Below are 16,736 nucleotides of genomic sequence, written 5' to 3'. Positions count from 1 at the left end.
CATGTAGCCAATCAAACGAGGCTCTCGCTGACTCTCAATTTACTCTCATCTGATTGGTTCAATAAACACGCCACGCGCCAGAACACTTTTTCGTCATGTGGCTCAGCATCGTTCTCATTGCCGGATTGGTTCTTTTAACGCACACATACATGTAAAAATAAATAAATAAAGAACTAAAGCATGATTGCTTAATTAGCTCTGCACCATTAGGCTGACTACCATGTGTTCACACTGAATTTTGAGCTGGTGTTAATGTTATTGGATTGGTTTGGCATTGCATTGCAATTTTAATTGGACTCAATTCAATTAACCAAAAATAGGTAAAAACAGTAAATCTTTAACATTAATGCTGCTAAAACTTTATAATAAACTATAAATAAATTAACTAAATATTAAGAAAAACATCATAGGTAAACAAGCATTTCTGACAACTCGAAAATCAATCAAATCGACCCGCAACATTAAATGATGACAGAATGTTCATTTTTTGGACAATCCTACAATTGTCAAAGACTTATATTTGTCATTTTCTGTATGTGAAACAGATATTTCAATAAATCAAGACTGGTGTACCATCTGATCGTGCTCCTTCTGTGTCCAGGCGGGGCTTCTGGCGGCTCTGCTCTCGGACAGCAGGCGCAGCTGCACACGGTGCAGGTAAGAGGAGAAGGCCATACGGGCTTGAACTTTACTGCAGGAGGAGGCACAGGAGAGCAGAAAAGAGCAGAAGAAACTAACTTAGAAGCCAAGAAAAATATTTTTGTTTATTCCGGTTCAATATGCAAAGGAAACTATAATTAAACCATTTGTAGCTTGATTCCTCTGAGAATAAAACACTGTGATTCTGTGATCTGGTCGACATACGGCAGATGAAGGGAATTTTCAGAAAACACTTCATTATTGTTTGCCTTTTTGAAATTACACACTTCAGCTTTAAGGTCTCCATCATGTAAACCTACTGTTTGGCTCCACTTTTAGGTAAATGAGAGCATTCTGGGAAATTAACTGTTCATTCATCATGGTCCATAAAATGAGTCACATTTATTACGTATAAGGAAGTTGTTGGAGACAGCCCACATGTTGATGACAACATGTTATGGGTCAGTCATAAATAATGAAAAAATATATATTACTAATACACACACAAAAAAGCATTTGTAGGGATTAAATTCTTTGTCTTGCACCAATGATTTGTGTGGCTGAAAATGCAGTAAAACACCATTTTACATCATACACAATAAAACACCAATACTCATGCTTTATAAAGACAGTGAGAATGTTATATACATATCATGATTACATAATCATACTATCAAAATCACTATGTATCAAAAACGATCAGTTCTGTTTGAACCAGTTTTACATATTACACTGATCAACACTGTCACATGCTGATTCTCCTATGAGGTTGTCAATATATTTAACCCTCTAAAGCATGACATATGAAATAATAGTAAAATTAATTAGTTTATCTAACCTTTAGACAAAATGTATTTAATGCACATGTGGTTTTTGTTCAGTATCATATTTGATGCATCAGGCTTTTATGGCTCATATAGTCTGATATAGTGAGAATATGGAGGGAGAAAAAACAGCTGTTCAGAGGATCAAAATGAGAAAAAATATGCAATTTGGTGCAGATGCTGATATTAATATGAACAGAAAGTAAGATGAAATTCTGATGCTTGTAAATCAGGGAGATCTACATGAAATGCATATAAATATCAATATCTGCCAATAATGTCTTAGTAAGATGATATTTAGATAGTATTATGATCAAATCTCTGTAGTTTTAAAACATATAATGCAATGCAATACAATGATGACTGAGAGATGAACAATAAACCTTCAGCAAGAGATGATGATCATATTCATGATTTTTCTATAAAATGATGTCTGGATAATCAAGTAAACCGAAGCTGCTTCAGTCCAGTTGAAATATTACTAACAATATCAAAGATATTCTTATGTTTACTTGATAAAATCAGTGCAGAAAAACACGAGCTGAAGGAGGACATTTGTACAATTATGCTAAAAGATCTTTATCTTGATGAAAAAGTCTAAACTATCGATCAGACGACAGAAGAACAGGTTTATCAGATCTTCTTGATCATTTAGAGACCTTAGAAATTTGTATCAAATATGATATAGTAGTTTTATAGGGTTAAACAATATTGTTAAAGCTTGTATGTTATTGTAAATATTCAAAAAGCAACATTTTCGACTTTCAGTCCAGAATTTCAGCCAATAATCACCATTTCTACGAAGTCTACTTCCTGATCTTAAAATTGAAATTACATTTCATCGTCTTGTTTACTACATTTGAATTCAATTTGAATTTGATTTGAATTCAATGGCCTTCTCAATACAACTCTGAATGGTACACAACCCTGTTAAAAGATGGCACCATGACACACACACACACACACATAAATTGCGCCTGTGTACTCATGGCAGGTTGTTTTGGCGAACGGATGACGCACGTGTGCACCTCAGCACTGTTACTGCACACACAACAACATAAGCAGATCTGAGGCAAGAAATGCCCTCCACACTGCTCCAACAACCATGAACTATTTACATGCTCCAAATGACGAGAAGATAAGCAAGGAAAGTGCGACGAAATGTTTCGGAAAAAGCCGCCACACGTAAACAATGATATACTGTACTGTAACGGCCCCGGTCCCGTCTCGGCCCTGGCAGGCGCAAAGGAATTTCTACAAACTCAGACATGTCATTATAATTCCTTGCTCAAATTACAATTCAGGCTCTTGGACTGCGAGTCGAGAGGAAACTGGAATCTTTATTGCACTTTGGACAGGAGTATGTAATATTCATTAATGTCAGCGTATGAAAAGAGCAGGTCTAAATATTTTTGTAGGGCTATTGCATAACGTGAAGGGGGAGGGAATATGTTTCAACTGCTTCCAGGACTCCTGCAAAATGTTAAACAAAGGAAAGACAGTCTGACTCCAGCAATTAGGCGGCCAATAAGAGCGAGCCGTTCTACACCGAGGTCAGGGTTGACGTGCCGGATTGGCCAGCACAGGAGGAATCCACTTCCTGTGTGAATTAGACTGTGAGGAGTCAGTGAAAGTAGCGCTGGATGAAAAGGACACCACGGCGCGGCCAGAGCTTCAGACTCGCTTTAAGCAGATGCAAACGTGTGTGTGTGTCTGGGGTTGAGAACGGAGACGCGATTCCATCTCTTCAAATACACTGGAACAAAACTCTCCTGCACGAGCACTGAAGCTGCAGCGCCACGGCGAGAGAAATGACCTGTTATCTTAGGTGCAACTGAATCCCATGAGAAAGAATGAACAACACAACATAATACAATTATAATGAACAGACAATGCATGTGTTAATTGTGTCATCCTTGTTGTTGTCATGCAACAAACAAAGCACAACCAGAGTGTGACTCTTATGAGTCACTTCTCTTCACTGAAAAGTCAAAATGACTTACTGACTGACTCATGAATCCTGTAACTGAAATGAATCAGGAACCAGAACAGAGCATCCTAACCAGACGTAATAAAAGGTACCATTTTTTCCATTTTAAAGGAATGTTGTCACCTTCATGTGGAACATAAAAGATATTTTGAGAATATTTTGATATTTTGTTTTGTTTTTCACTAAAATTGTTTGGTTAACAACATTTTTCTTCTTTTATGTCCCACAGTTGAAAGAAAGTCTGGAATGACATGAGGGAGAGTAAATGAAGACAGAAAGGTCATTTTTGAGTTAACTTATCCCTTTAATCAGAGATTTACACGATGAGCAACAGGCGCTTGCATTTTTGGACTGGTTTCTACACCACAGATGACAGTTCAGGTATTTGGATTGTGAATATTATTAAAATTGTTTATTTTGAGTTTGAAAAACACTGTGCTTCACTTATATAGCCATAATGAAAGTGATAATGGGTTATTTACTTCAGATCTTGAAATGAATAAAAGGAAATACGTCATTTTATTCATTTAAATATAACTTAAGTAATTGGCTGCTTGCTAATCAACAATGCCAGCACTGATGATCTTTTTATAAATATTCTCCATTATATATATATATATATATATATATATATATATATAAAAATACGGAACAAGATTAGGGCCAAGCAATAATAAAAAAATAAAACCATCTCGTTAAATTTCGAGAAAAAAGTTTAAATAAAATGTTGAGAATAAAGTCATTAAATTACGAGAAAAAAACTTGTTAAATTTCGAGAAAAAAGTCGAGATAAAATGTTGAGAATAAAGTCATTAAATTACGAGAAAAAAGTCGTTCAATTATGAGAATTTTACGACTTTTTTCTCGAAATGTAACAACTTTAATCTCGAGATGGTTTTTTTTTTATTATTGCTTGGCCCTAATCCTCTTCCGTATTATATATATATATATATATATATATATATATATATATATATATATATATATATATATATATATATATATATATATATATAAAAATTATAATATTTTCTTCCTCTATTTTCGTCTTGTTTTCCAATACAAATATCTAAGCATTATTAAATCAAGACACATTTACTGGAGAAGAACAATGACTGAAGATATTAAGTCTTGATTTCAAAAAATGTATCAAAATAAAGTCTGTTTAATCGTAATAAAATCTGCCAGTGGTGTAAAATAAACTTGATTCAAAGGAAAACAAGATTATTTTTCTGACCACATTGAGAGATATTTATTGTTGTTTTTAGCAAACACTTAGAAAACAAGGCTTACTTTCTTGTCATTTTGTATTTTGTTTCTCAAATAAAATGTATCTTGATTTAAGTCATGTTTAGATATATGTGCTGGAAATCAAGAAAAAGAAAAAAAAATGAGGAAGAACATTTTTTGCAGTGCTGTGTTGTATAACATCATATAGAACATCAGGGAAACTTTTGCTGATGAAAATTAACCTTTTGGCAAACTTGATGTACTGTTTATTGATTTTTCAATAAATTAATACATGATGTGTTTTGAATAGTGCTGGGCAACGATTAAATATTTTAATCGCGATTAATCGCATGATTTTTCTGATTAATCGCGATTAATCGCAGCATGCGCAAAATTCAATAATGAAATCAAGAGTAGTGTATTGCGTAATTTTATTCTTTCAAAGTACTGCTGTATGAACAAAAGTGCAATAGAGAATACGAACCGACGTCACACCTCATTGCATGCCGGGGCGGCGCCGCCATTTTGACAGGATCGCCCTCTATTACTCGTACTGAAATTAATACGGATTCTTGCTTACCTTTTGTTTTGACTGAGAAAAGTCGATTCATTTATTTGTTGGAAACGTTTAAATGATGCTTAAACGAGCATATTGAGTAGGCCTACTTGTCATTGTAATTCCCGTTTTCCATTATCACAGATGAGGAGAATCAGAGATTATGGGTCAAATTCAGCGGACAGACAGACACGAACACACTGTATTTTTATATTTATTTTAACAAATGACAACCACACTAAGCAATTTCCTACCTTTATAAAACTGTTATGAAGAAAATTTATATTAAAGTTTATATTTTGGTGTCATCCGTTTTTCTGCATGTGCTTTATTTGTAAACAGAATTTGGTATCTTTAATATCAGTCTAAGTGCATTAAGCGTTTCCTTGAGATGACATGAGAGGAAACCGTTTAAGATATAAACGTGTTGCATTCATATTTTGGGCTCATTTGCGTATCTCCACACAGTATGCTTTAATAAACATGTACAGAATTGTTGGTCACATGAAGCGTTTGTTAAGCATTTGAATGTCCCCGTCAAGTTCTGCTAATTCACGAGCACAGTGAGAGTCAGACTCGCAAAGGTAATGTTAATTATTAAACCAAACGAAATCAAAACGTCCAAAAACACTTAGCAATGTGATTCTTTTATTGAGTGATAAGCAGTGGGTACCTTTTTCCATTTTTCTGTCCGCACCAGATATTTTCTTTTTTGCGCTGTAGCTCTCTTAGGCACACAACAAGTGCTTTCATTGGTTGAGACACGTGATGACGCTCATCCCAAGCAGCCAGTAGCCTACTGATAAACATCCCGCCCCTCCTGTGACCCATGGTTTGTGTTGTATTCGGTTGTATCATTACAGTCTATCTATGTGTATTCAAACGCAGTGAGCAACGGACTTTCAAAATAAAAAGTACGTTAACGCGCGATAAACTAATTGTCGGCGTTAATTAATTCATGCGTTAACGCGATAAAAACGCGTTAACTTGCCCAGCCCTAGTTTTGAACAATGCTAAAATGGTTTAATTTATATTAATCTGATTATGTACTTCCTCATGTCATTGCAGTGTGCTTACACAGAGTTTCACTCTTCTGAAATGTCTGATATTTGAATGATTATGTCATTTTTCCATTTAATTTTTACACAGATATGGTTACATACAAGACAACTTTCCCAGCAGATTAAAGAAGATTAAAGTTCTTAAGAAAAGCACTGTGAAAAGTAGCAACAGTCAAAAACAGTTAGCAGATATGCAGTCAAGAGGGCAAGATAGTACAGTACGGCTGCTGATTTTATCAAACTCAAATGCTTTCTACAGAAATACACAACATTTATCTCTCTGCACACTGAAAAAACATTGTAGGATTTACTTAAAACAAATAATTAATAAATAAAACATAGAATTTTGAGGAAGAAAGACTGAAACAGTATTTCTTTGTAAAACAAACTCCTATAATTGTATTTTTTATTTACAACTTCAATTTATTTTTTTTATTTTTTTTAACAGTGCACAGAAAATGAGCAAAAAGTTTAGATTGTGTGCGGGGCCAACTCATTACCCATAATCCCGTGTGTCCACACTGACCTGAGGTCCCATCCCTGCTGGAGAATGTGGAGCAGATTGACTCTGGGTTGAGAGTGCTGTTCCAGCGCAGTGTTTGTGTAGACGTCACCGGCTGAATGTGAGCGAGATGATTTCAGCTCCGTCTCTCCTTCGAGCCCGTCCTCATCCTCACTGCTGTGAGGGGATTGAGAGGGTCTGAGGCCTAAAAACACACATCACATATTGCAAATGAGCTCAACTAAAAATATTACACCTGTATCATCAATGGCCCAATTCAGAAAAGACTAGTTTGGTCAAATACTGCAGCTAAAGCTTGCCCTGTTATGAGCTTGTTGTGTTATTGTCCATTCACACCAAGGACAATAACGATAACGATAAAGATGTAGTTCTAAAAATCATTCTAAATATAAAAGAAGATATCGAAAAGGACACAATATGGTTGGAATCACTTTTTCCAGCTGATGAATGATAAAAACAATGACAGTCCATCAGAATGCATCTGCTTTAAAGAGCTTGAACATTTAAAGCAACAGACAAAACATTTGGTGTGGACACTAATACAGTAATCTTTATAATGGGAGTCAGTGGCAGTCCTATCAACAATCCAAAGGAAAATGATAAAAACTGGCACACTTGTGGCGGCGCTAATGAATAAACTGACCAACTTTGGGGTCTCTAGGAACAACTCTATAGCGGCACCACCAATTCAAACATTCATTTTCAAATGGCTTTTGAACCCTTTGCACTAGATTTAGTCCGTTTCCTCCCATCATGCTCATCACATTCAACATCTTACATGAAGACTCCACCCATTACAGAAGTCACCATTTAGAAAAGGACAGTATTTTCAGTTCTCCTTTCACTATTTATTATGAAAATTGGCTCTGACGATCTTTGGACCGAGCCACAGAAATGACTGAAATTAATTTTGATTTCTGTCTTTGTGACATCATAACTTTTGAACAAACTTAACGATGTCAACCCAAAATATGTTCAGAGGCTGCATCTCGGCCAAACTTTGATCAGTCAGATTGGAGACAGACAGACGGGCTTGATATGCTTGTTGCGGTCAACTAAATCTGACTCCTAACTAAAAGATCTGATTTATTTTTCAAGGTTACAATTTTTTTTTTTTCAGCATTTTCATTTACTGCTTTTTGCATGTCTTTTATGCAGATTTATCTATTTATCTATCTGAACATTTTCCAAAATCCAAACAATTATAATCCAAACAAAGAGTGAAATAACTTTAAACTATTTCAATATTTATTGAGTGAATTTTACTCAAACTGTCAATGAGTTTCTATCATTTCCTACAAGACCAAAATGTAAAATTTTATCAAAAGGTAATGTTCGTACCAAGCAGACATTAGTGTCAGAGCTTGGGATGAAATATGAAACATGTGATGTGTGAAGGAAATAAGGTAAATATCACCTTTTTTTTTTTTTTTTTCAATCTAGCTGTAATTTGTCCAATTATGGAAAAAGTGAGAAAATATAATTTAATTGTATGTATTTAGAAAAATGTTGCTAGCTATATAATTTTACAAATAAGTAAAAAAATAAATAAAATTAATTTTTACCCTAGAATAAATGGTGATTTAAGATGTGGTCAGAGAAAATAAAATAAAAACAAAAATGAATGAATTCTCCTGCGATCTTTGTATATCAAATTAAACAACATGTTGAGTCTTGATTATATCTTCTTAAACTGGACATCGTAAAAAACATGTCAGTCCTGCTTTATCTTTACTAACATTTAAATGTATCATTTGATTCAAAGCATTTATTGTGTACATAGATGTTTTTACATTGTACTCATATTTTAAAAATACCTGCATGTAATTACAGCTGTAATTAATACCTGTAATGACATCTATAATTGCACTGTTGACCTCCCTTAACCCACCCTTAAACCTACCCATACCACTAAACATGTACTAACCTTACCCGTATCCACCTCAATAGCAGCACAAGTGTTTAGCAATACAACATCAACACAATAAGCATGCTGTGCACAACACTTTAAGTACACCTAATCTAATGTGTGCACATGATCTTTTGTTAGTGTTCCCAGCTCAGGTGAAAACTACACAGATCTCAAAACAGTACATGAAATGACAGGTACACTATTTAGAAATCTAATCCCATCCCAATCCTTCTACACACATGGAGCAAACGCACCTGCTCGTCTTCTTCCGCTGCGCCTCTGCTTTCGCGCCTCCAGAGTCAGTAGCTTTCTTTCGTATTGGACTACATGATGTGTGTAAAAGACCCCCACCACCAGAGGGACATTATCATTCACCCTGTTCCTGTGGAGCAAAACACGGCAAACCTGATTGTTCTTACTGTTTGCTTGTGTGTGTGGTTGCATTTAAGGGTTGAAACTGCAGATACTAACCTTGAGCGGGAGATCACAGATCTGAGAAACAAAGAGCAACAGATGATTTTAAAACCATTCTGACACACATAAGTCTTATTTAAGGGCTCCTCTAAGAAATATGGCCACTTTATAAGAGCATAATAAGGCTTTTTATGGCATGCATTAAATATCAACAACAACAAAAAAGCTGAAGATTCCATAAATAGATGACGATCTTTCCAACCACAGCAGAAAGGCTTACCTTCCATGGAAAAGTTTATTTGCCAACATGGCGTTCATAGATGTCTTGTATTCCAGATAACCACTAAAAGAGAGATACAGAGAGAGAGAGAGAGAGAGAGAGAGAGAGAGAGAGAGAGAGAAACTAATTACAGACAGATTAATTACACAGCAAGTCCCAACACATTCTGCGGTAAACAATCAGTCAGAGCTTTCACAGGTGAGTTTTATGGAAATGAGAAGGATAAACAAGACGTTTCTTGCACTTTTCAAGTGTATAAAAACAGAAAAGAGAAAACAATGCCTGTTAGCTTTACTCAAGAACTGCTCTGGATGTTTATGACCCGACACACGTAATGATTGGTCAGATGCTTTATGGTGTTTGGTCGACTGTTTGGCCAACTGGCTCTCTACAAGAGCGCATCGGTCACGCTTGAGCTACATTACTATGCTCTGTTATTAGTTGCTTCATCACTAACTGGCTAATGGTGCGACCGTGGTGCGAATTACAAAATTATGAGGTGCTGAACATTAAATGACTGCAACATTTTTCCAGACCTAGCTCAAACAAGCATTTAAAAAGCTTTAGCTGTTTTCCTATGTTCCTTAACAATATATTGCAGGTGAAGTAAATGTTTATTCAAGACATAAATGTCTTTTTCAGTCAAGCGGTTTCAACACTATCCTATTAAAGCGTCTTCGGGCAATGAGAATAAAGTGTTCACACTAGGATGGGGTAGCACTCGGGTCAATGATGAAAAAGGATGTCCAAGATGATGGAAAAAAATCTTTCAAAAAGCTGGTTCAGACCCCAAGCTCTTAGAAATATTCAACAAACCTGCTCTAGTCATCTCTGTATTCATGTATGTGTCCATTTTCAAAAAGTTTTGATTAACTTAAAAAGTAAAAGTACCGAATAATTATTATTCTGAGTTGCTATCGGGCTTTTTGAATGTTTTGACAAAGTGACAAATGACAACTAATTAGTGGAGAAATGTTCTGCTTCAAACATTAAACCAGCAGACCAATCACATCAAAGCATCTCAAATGTTGGTTTGGTGGTTCTAATTTTAGTTTTACTTAATGATAGTGACCTATGTGCTGTAGATCTGAATGGCAAAAAAAAAAAAAAGACTGTGACCTGTTGTAACACATATAACATGGAAAATCTTTCTAGCTGGCACATATTTTCTGATTTTCATTCACAAATGTCATGTTCAGTGATTATAACCATTTTATAACCCACGTCTGCAGGCCATCTATACTCAGAGGCCGATCATTTTCCTGGACCACACTGTCCAATCAGAAGTGCAGAGCACATGCATGAGTGAAGGGAATGATATACGCACAACTTGGCATTGCTGAAATCTAATTTTCATTGCCTATCTAACATACTCATAACCTCCCAACTCAAAGAAGAAAGCAAACGCTGGCACTGACTGCCCTGGTTTAAGCACATCTGGTTTGATCTAACGGAGGGCGATCCCTGTAACCTGCTCACAGATGTTTCCTATCACAAGTAAGTGGCGTAACAGCACACCTAAATATCATTTCATTCTAGTGCTCAACTGCATTTATGCTAACATCCTTAGTGCACTGAAAAAAAATGGTGTAGGATTCACTTTGAAATAATTTTCAGTTAGAAATTGAGTACATTTCACAAATAATTGAATAATTGAATTCAAGTTTATTTATTGAATTAGTGAATGATAATGACTGACACACCAAATTAGTGTCTGTGTTTTTCTCCACACACTCTTAGTTCAACCGTCTCCCACTAAATATGAGCACTAAATATATATATATATATTTGCTTTAATTTTAAAGTTTTAAATATAGTTTTTATTTCAGTTTTAGTTATTTCAGTGTATCAAGTCAAACTAAATGAAAATGAGACATTTTATTTCAAGTAATGAAACTTAATGGCTTTAGTTTTAATTAACTATTAAAAAAACCCTGATGGTTTATCAAAGATCGCACAGAGTCTTTTATGAGGTCATTCCAGTTGAGGATCTGTACAGACAGCAGCTGCTCTTCCTCACACACCGCTGTTTGCTTTAACTAGTTAGACATGATTGCAGCGTCTGATTTAGGGGCAGCCAGCTCAAGCTTGACAACAAACAGAGTTTTGCACGGTTAGAGGTGGATTGGCAAAGTTATTATAATCTCAGGTGAAGCCAGGATGATGAAATCTGGTTTATTTGGTTAAAATCTGCTGTTTAGAGTCCAATCTTAAGCTTACTCTGGCAACATAAACAGTTTTGTGAATGACGACCTCATTTAATCACAGAAGTGCATGTTCTAAATTACAACTCAATGTGTGTACAGATGGTTAGCAGTACAGTTTAAAGCGTACAGACGCTTACAGTTTAAACCGCCTAACCCAGTTTAAACCATTTAAACCTGTTAGCTATTTTTTGGGCAATCAGAGACATTACCATTCACAAATGTTTCAGTAATCACCGAGGCACTGTTGAACAGCATGCTCTTCCAGTGCTGCTGGGAGAAACTAAAGCAGAGAGAGACCGTATCTAAATCTGAGAATGAGTCGAGGCACATTTTTCAAACCATCTGTCAGTGCTCAAATGTAAGTGACGTCCCTGCATTATCAACTAGTGCACACTATGTGGATTAACGCAATCCTTACAGAACGAGGAGTCACAACTGCATTTAGCTGCAGTGTTACATTTCTAAGTGTCCAAAATTGAACCACACTAACCATGTTACGTCTGTGAATTATGTTATGCATATATTTGAATTATATGTATAATGATAAAACAGTGTAGTTTTACCATGTAAAGTAATTTCAGTAATACTTTACAATAAGTTTCCTTTAGTTAACGCATTAACCAAACATTGAACAGTACATTTGTTACAGTATTTATTAATCTTTGTTAATGTTAATAAATTTGTTAATGTTAATAAATGTTAATTAATTTGTTAAATGTTAATGTTTGTTAATGTTAATAAAAATATAACTGTTCATTGTTTAGTTCATGTTAGCTCAGGTCCATTAAATAACAGATACTGATTTTAATAACGTGCTAGTAAATGTTGACTAACTGTTAACTAAGATTAATAAATGCAGTAACACTACATTTTACAGTGTCATTGTTATATATGTTACATGTATTTCCTGTAGTAATAACTAGAAATTATGCATAATTATGTGCAATTAACCCTAAACCAAACCCTCATCCTAAGCCTAGCCCTATAGTAAGTACTTGTAGTTCATTGTCATTACTCAGAAATTAAATGTATAATTACACTGTAATACTGACACCTTAAAATAAAGTGTAACCTTTTATAGTAACCTTGTTACATGTTACATGCACTTACTAATTTTTGCATAATTACACACAACCATCCCAAATCCTAACCCTATAGCAAGTACATGTAGTTCATATTATAGACTACTTGTATTATAGATTAAGGACACCATGTTAACCGATGCTCACAAATGTAAGCTACTTGTAAAGTTGCTCTTTGACAAATAGCTTTTGTTCATCTTTTGTAAGTCAGTTTGGATAGCCCATTTCTGGGCTTTAGTTAAATCATTTCAACAGTTTCTGATATTCTCCTAACCTGTAAAGTTCCCAGGTGTCTGGAGTAGGAAAAATCCGAACAAATCCACCTCTCCGCTCATATTCCTCCTGTACCCTCCTTAGAACTTTCATCTGCCCAGGAGAGACAATAGAACATGCTGTTCAATATCAAATATGTTAGGAGCAGCCAAGAAGAAAGAGCATGCATCAGCCTGCTATCTTCAAAAAAATTCCTAACATAGGCATCATTTGGCTAAAGTCATGGAAACACCGTTGGCTGTTGACTCAGAATCTTTGTAAGAGTTGGATGCTGACCTCTTCTGCTGTCAGACCCAGTGTGCTCTCCGCTTGCTTAGTGCCGTGTTTCTCTCTCTGAGCTTCTGGGTCGGCACCGTTGGAGGATGGCGGTCTCTGACGCTGAGGATAAGAGTGAATTATTACAAAAAGGCATCATCAGCTACTCATAGTTAGAGTTGGTGATCTGAGCAATCCCTTAACCGAAATGCCTTATTTTCAATAGGGTCATGGCTCTGTTATATAGCAGCAACTGATAAATCTGCTGTTGTAGTGGCATTTGTGACATTGCACACACACTGCTTTCACATGCCGTTAGAAAGAGATGTAATTATTAAACTTACACACATAACCAGTCCTGCACCATTTGTGCTACAAACACACCTCATAAACTCTCTAAAGCTCATGTGTGCATGGTTTGGATTCAGCAAAAATATTTAGATCTTAAAATTAAACACTGCAATATAAAGATAAAATTCCCTGCCTGGCTTAGTTTTAATGGATTTGGTGTTATGGCTGTTTTATCACATAAAACATTAAAGAGATCATGAATTGAGAAATCAACTTTTCCTTGAGCTTTTGATATATAAGAGTTCATCGTACTGTAAGAATATCCTGTAAGTTTCAGAACTGAAATCTTCCTTGTTAGTCCAATAAAAGCTTTTATTGACTCCAGAACCAGAGAACGACTGATCCTGGAATGTGTCTATAGATGGTGAAACTCCGCCTCCACTGAAGAAATCAACGCCCACCTCATCATCACAGCGTTAGCCCCGCCCACTGGTGTGTTAGTGAGATGAGGAGGAGAGAAGAGCGATACAGGACTAAAATAACATCACCTTTCAAAGGATCCTAATGCAGGAATATGATTATTTATTTCCATCAATGTGAATGTCTCAGTTGAGCTTTATTTATTTGTGTTCGGTTCATTTCACTGTGGATTCTTTGGTAAATCAATCGCATTTCAGCGCAATCAGACTTTGATGATATGAACTCGACAGTAATGCAACAACATGTGAGTAACTGTGTTCATTCTAATGCCTGATCTGATATTAATGATTCATGTACAGTCACATGATCTTTGTCTGTGTGTCAGTAAATCAAACCAGTGACTAAACGCTCAACTTCACCTTGTTTCTCTTAGTAGGGTGAAAATAATCTGTTATTTAAACTGTGGTTAAATTATATAAAGAAAGCGATCAAAGAACGCTCCCTTTACAATCGCTGGAGCTGTCAATCAAACAGATCGAGTTTATCAGTGACCAAAACTCCCGTTAAACTCAACGAATCTCTTAGTTACATCGCATTTGGTCTTTATGAGTGTGAATAGACCATTCAGTCAATTCAAAAACAAAAATTAATTAAGGTTTTAAACAAAGAGATTATTCAAACTTGCACACCACATTACGAGGCTCAACAGACAAGCAACGCGGCACAGAGGTAACACTGAATCTGACGCTGCACTTCATAGAGATCAATGCGTTGAACAGCGCTGATGACTGTCATGGGAAATCTCTAACCCTTTAAAGGAAGCTGCGATAAAGATATTGCTTTCATCAAACACAATTTCTTGTCAAGAATTTATGACTTGACCTAAAGAAGGAAAGCTATACCAGACGCAGGAAATCACACACTCTCTTTCTCTCTCATAATTATCTACTCAGTAATACTAAACACTAATAGCTTAACTAAAGCAGCCCATTCCTTCATTACTAGTTCTAAAGTGACGTTTTGAATTAGTAACAGAGGCTTGGGCTCTACTGTTAAACTATCAACTTGAGAATTGAATCTGTGGCGGAAGAAAGTATTTCTGTTTTCTTTAAGACACTCTGTGGTTGTTTCTTATTTATTTAAATACTTGCTCTGTCACACTGTTGTATAAAAGCAACATCACACTCGTGGCTGTGTGATATAGCTCGTTATCAGCACGGCAGTGATTCGGCCGTAGGACACTTCAGTCAGATTCACAAAATTATTAAGAATAGAAAATGCCATTGTACTATGAAAATGGGGTATCAAGCAACTCAAAGGTTTCAATCAGCAGTATCCTCATTACCTCTTCCTGTATAACCTGCACATAAGCCTCTAGCACTCAGCAGATCCACAGCATGTCTCGGTTTGAGATATCAAGCTGGATCACGCTGGTCTACGCTGGGCAACCCAGCAAATGGACAGGGAAATCAGCTCCTTAACATCTTGTTTCTTAGCTGAGGAGAGCTGTTCCCCAAATCCACCATGGAATTCCCTAAATCCTTTTCATCATATTGATATGAAACAGCTGCTTCAAATTTTGCCAGCCAGTTTGATGGGTTGCTGAGGAGTCCCACCCAAACTGTCTGTGGGCCAAAAATTACGGGTCCATTATAAGCATTTGGAACCAATAACACAATCTAGTGACCAGGGTGAAACTCAAGTGCCTTGAGTGGTTGTACACTAGCTGCTTATCTCAAGCTTATGATGCTGGACCAATGGTGTACATGCTTGACCATCAATGAACAAATAAATTGCCTGCCTTTGTAAAAATTGTTTATACCAACACGCCTGTGAATATGTGTTGGTACAGACCTTATGCGCCAGAGAAACAAGACGTCTTTAGAATTTTGTCTTTGAACTCCCGTTTTTGCGGTAGCTCTGTATATTTCTATTCTACAGTATTTAAACTGTGATTACATTATGCAAAGAAAGTGATCAAAGAACACTCCCTTTACAATCGCTGGCGCTGTCAATCAAACAGAGCAAGTTTATCAGTGACCAAAACTCCCATTATACTCAACGAAACGTGTTTGGTCCTTATGAGTGTGTTAGTAGACCGTTCAGTCAATTCAAAAACAAAGAAATAGAAAAAAGCATGAAGTAATCCCATAAACTCCTTCCAATTTTAGTGTGATACCCATACAAAGAGAATATATAAAAATATTTATATAATTTGGTAAAAGATTGTTAAGTAATATTGTAAAAGTTTTGATCAAAAAGCTGAAGGTCCAAAAGAAATGTGTCCAGGTCCAAGAGACAAATTATTTCTTCATAAGGGAATTACAGGTGAAATTTTAAGTCTGTATAGCTTAATTGAGTCCAGAGGGCTGAAATTGCTATTCAATCCCATAATAAATTAAGTCTATTGGCCCCTGTGTCAGGGCTTTCCAAGTTTTTAATATATTCATAGTAATCACAGACTAGAAAGTGCAAAATGACAGAGATCATCCTGTTACATTAGTGCCTCCTTTCCCACATGAGCATCTAGTACTACTTCTGACTTCTGTCTTGTGCTGACACACCTAAATGCTGAAACATGAAGGTTTTTCTTCTTAAATAAATAAAGTCAAAGTGCGGTTATTTTTACCTGAGGCTTCTGGGTAGGATTCTTCATTCTTGAGTCAAACCCAGTTCTGTCAGTACGCAGCTGTCGTGATAAGGGATCCTGACACACAAAACCTAAGTGCAACAAATAGTGGCTGTTCAAACAAAAGAGTACTTTGATGATGATCAATAC

General features: G+C 35.9%; 1 protein-coding gene across 8 annotated transcripts in view; it reads right to left on the bottom strand.

The window, feature by feature from the left end:
• The window catches only part of ttll5 (tubulin tyrosine ligase-like family, member 5), a 135,340-nt gene that overhangs the window by 69,076 nt on the left and 49,528 nt on the right, over nt 1-16,736 (bottom strand). For all 8 annotated transcript variants that reach the window (XM_067368535.1, XM_067368534.1, XM_067368540.1 and 5 more), the window contains exons 15-22: nt 16,587-16,678; nt 13,268-13,369; nt 12,993-13,084; nt 9,430-9,492; nt 9,207-9,227; nt 8,990-9,117; nt 6,827-7,007; nt 574-691 (exon numbers count right to left, since the gene is read on the bottom strand). In XM_067368535.1, the coding sequence (XP_067224636.1) occupies nt 574-691; nt 6,827-7,007; nt 8,990-9,117; nt 9,207-9,227; nt 9,430-9,492; nt 12,993-13,084; nt 13,268-13,369; nt 16,587-16,678 (797 nt within the window). The remainder of the gene's footprint in view (nt 1-573; nt 692-6,826; nt 7,008-8,989; nt 9,118-9,206; nt 9,228-9,429; nt 9,493-12,992; nt 13,085-13,267; nt 13,370-16,586; nt 16,679-16,736) is intronic.

Source organism: Chanodichthys erythropterus, chromosome 18 (genome assembly GCF_024489055.1).
Source record: "Chanodichthys erythropterus isolate Z2021 chromosome 18, ASM2448905v1, whole genome shotgun sequence".
Classification (NCBI taxonomy): domain Eukaryota; kingdom Metazoa; phylum Chordata; class Actinopteri; order Cypriniformes; family Xenocyprididae; genus Chanodichthys; species Chanodichthys erythropterus.
This window is presented reverse-complemented; position numbering and strand designations above follow the sequence as displayed.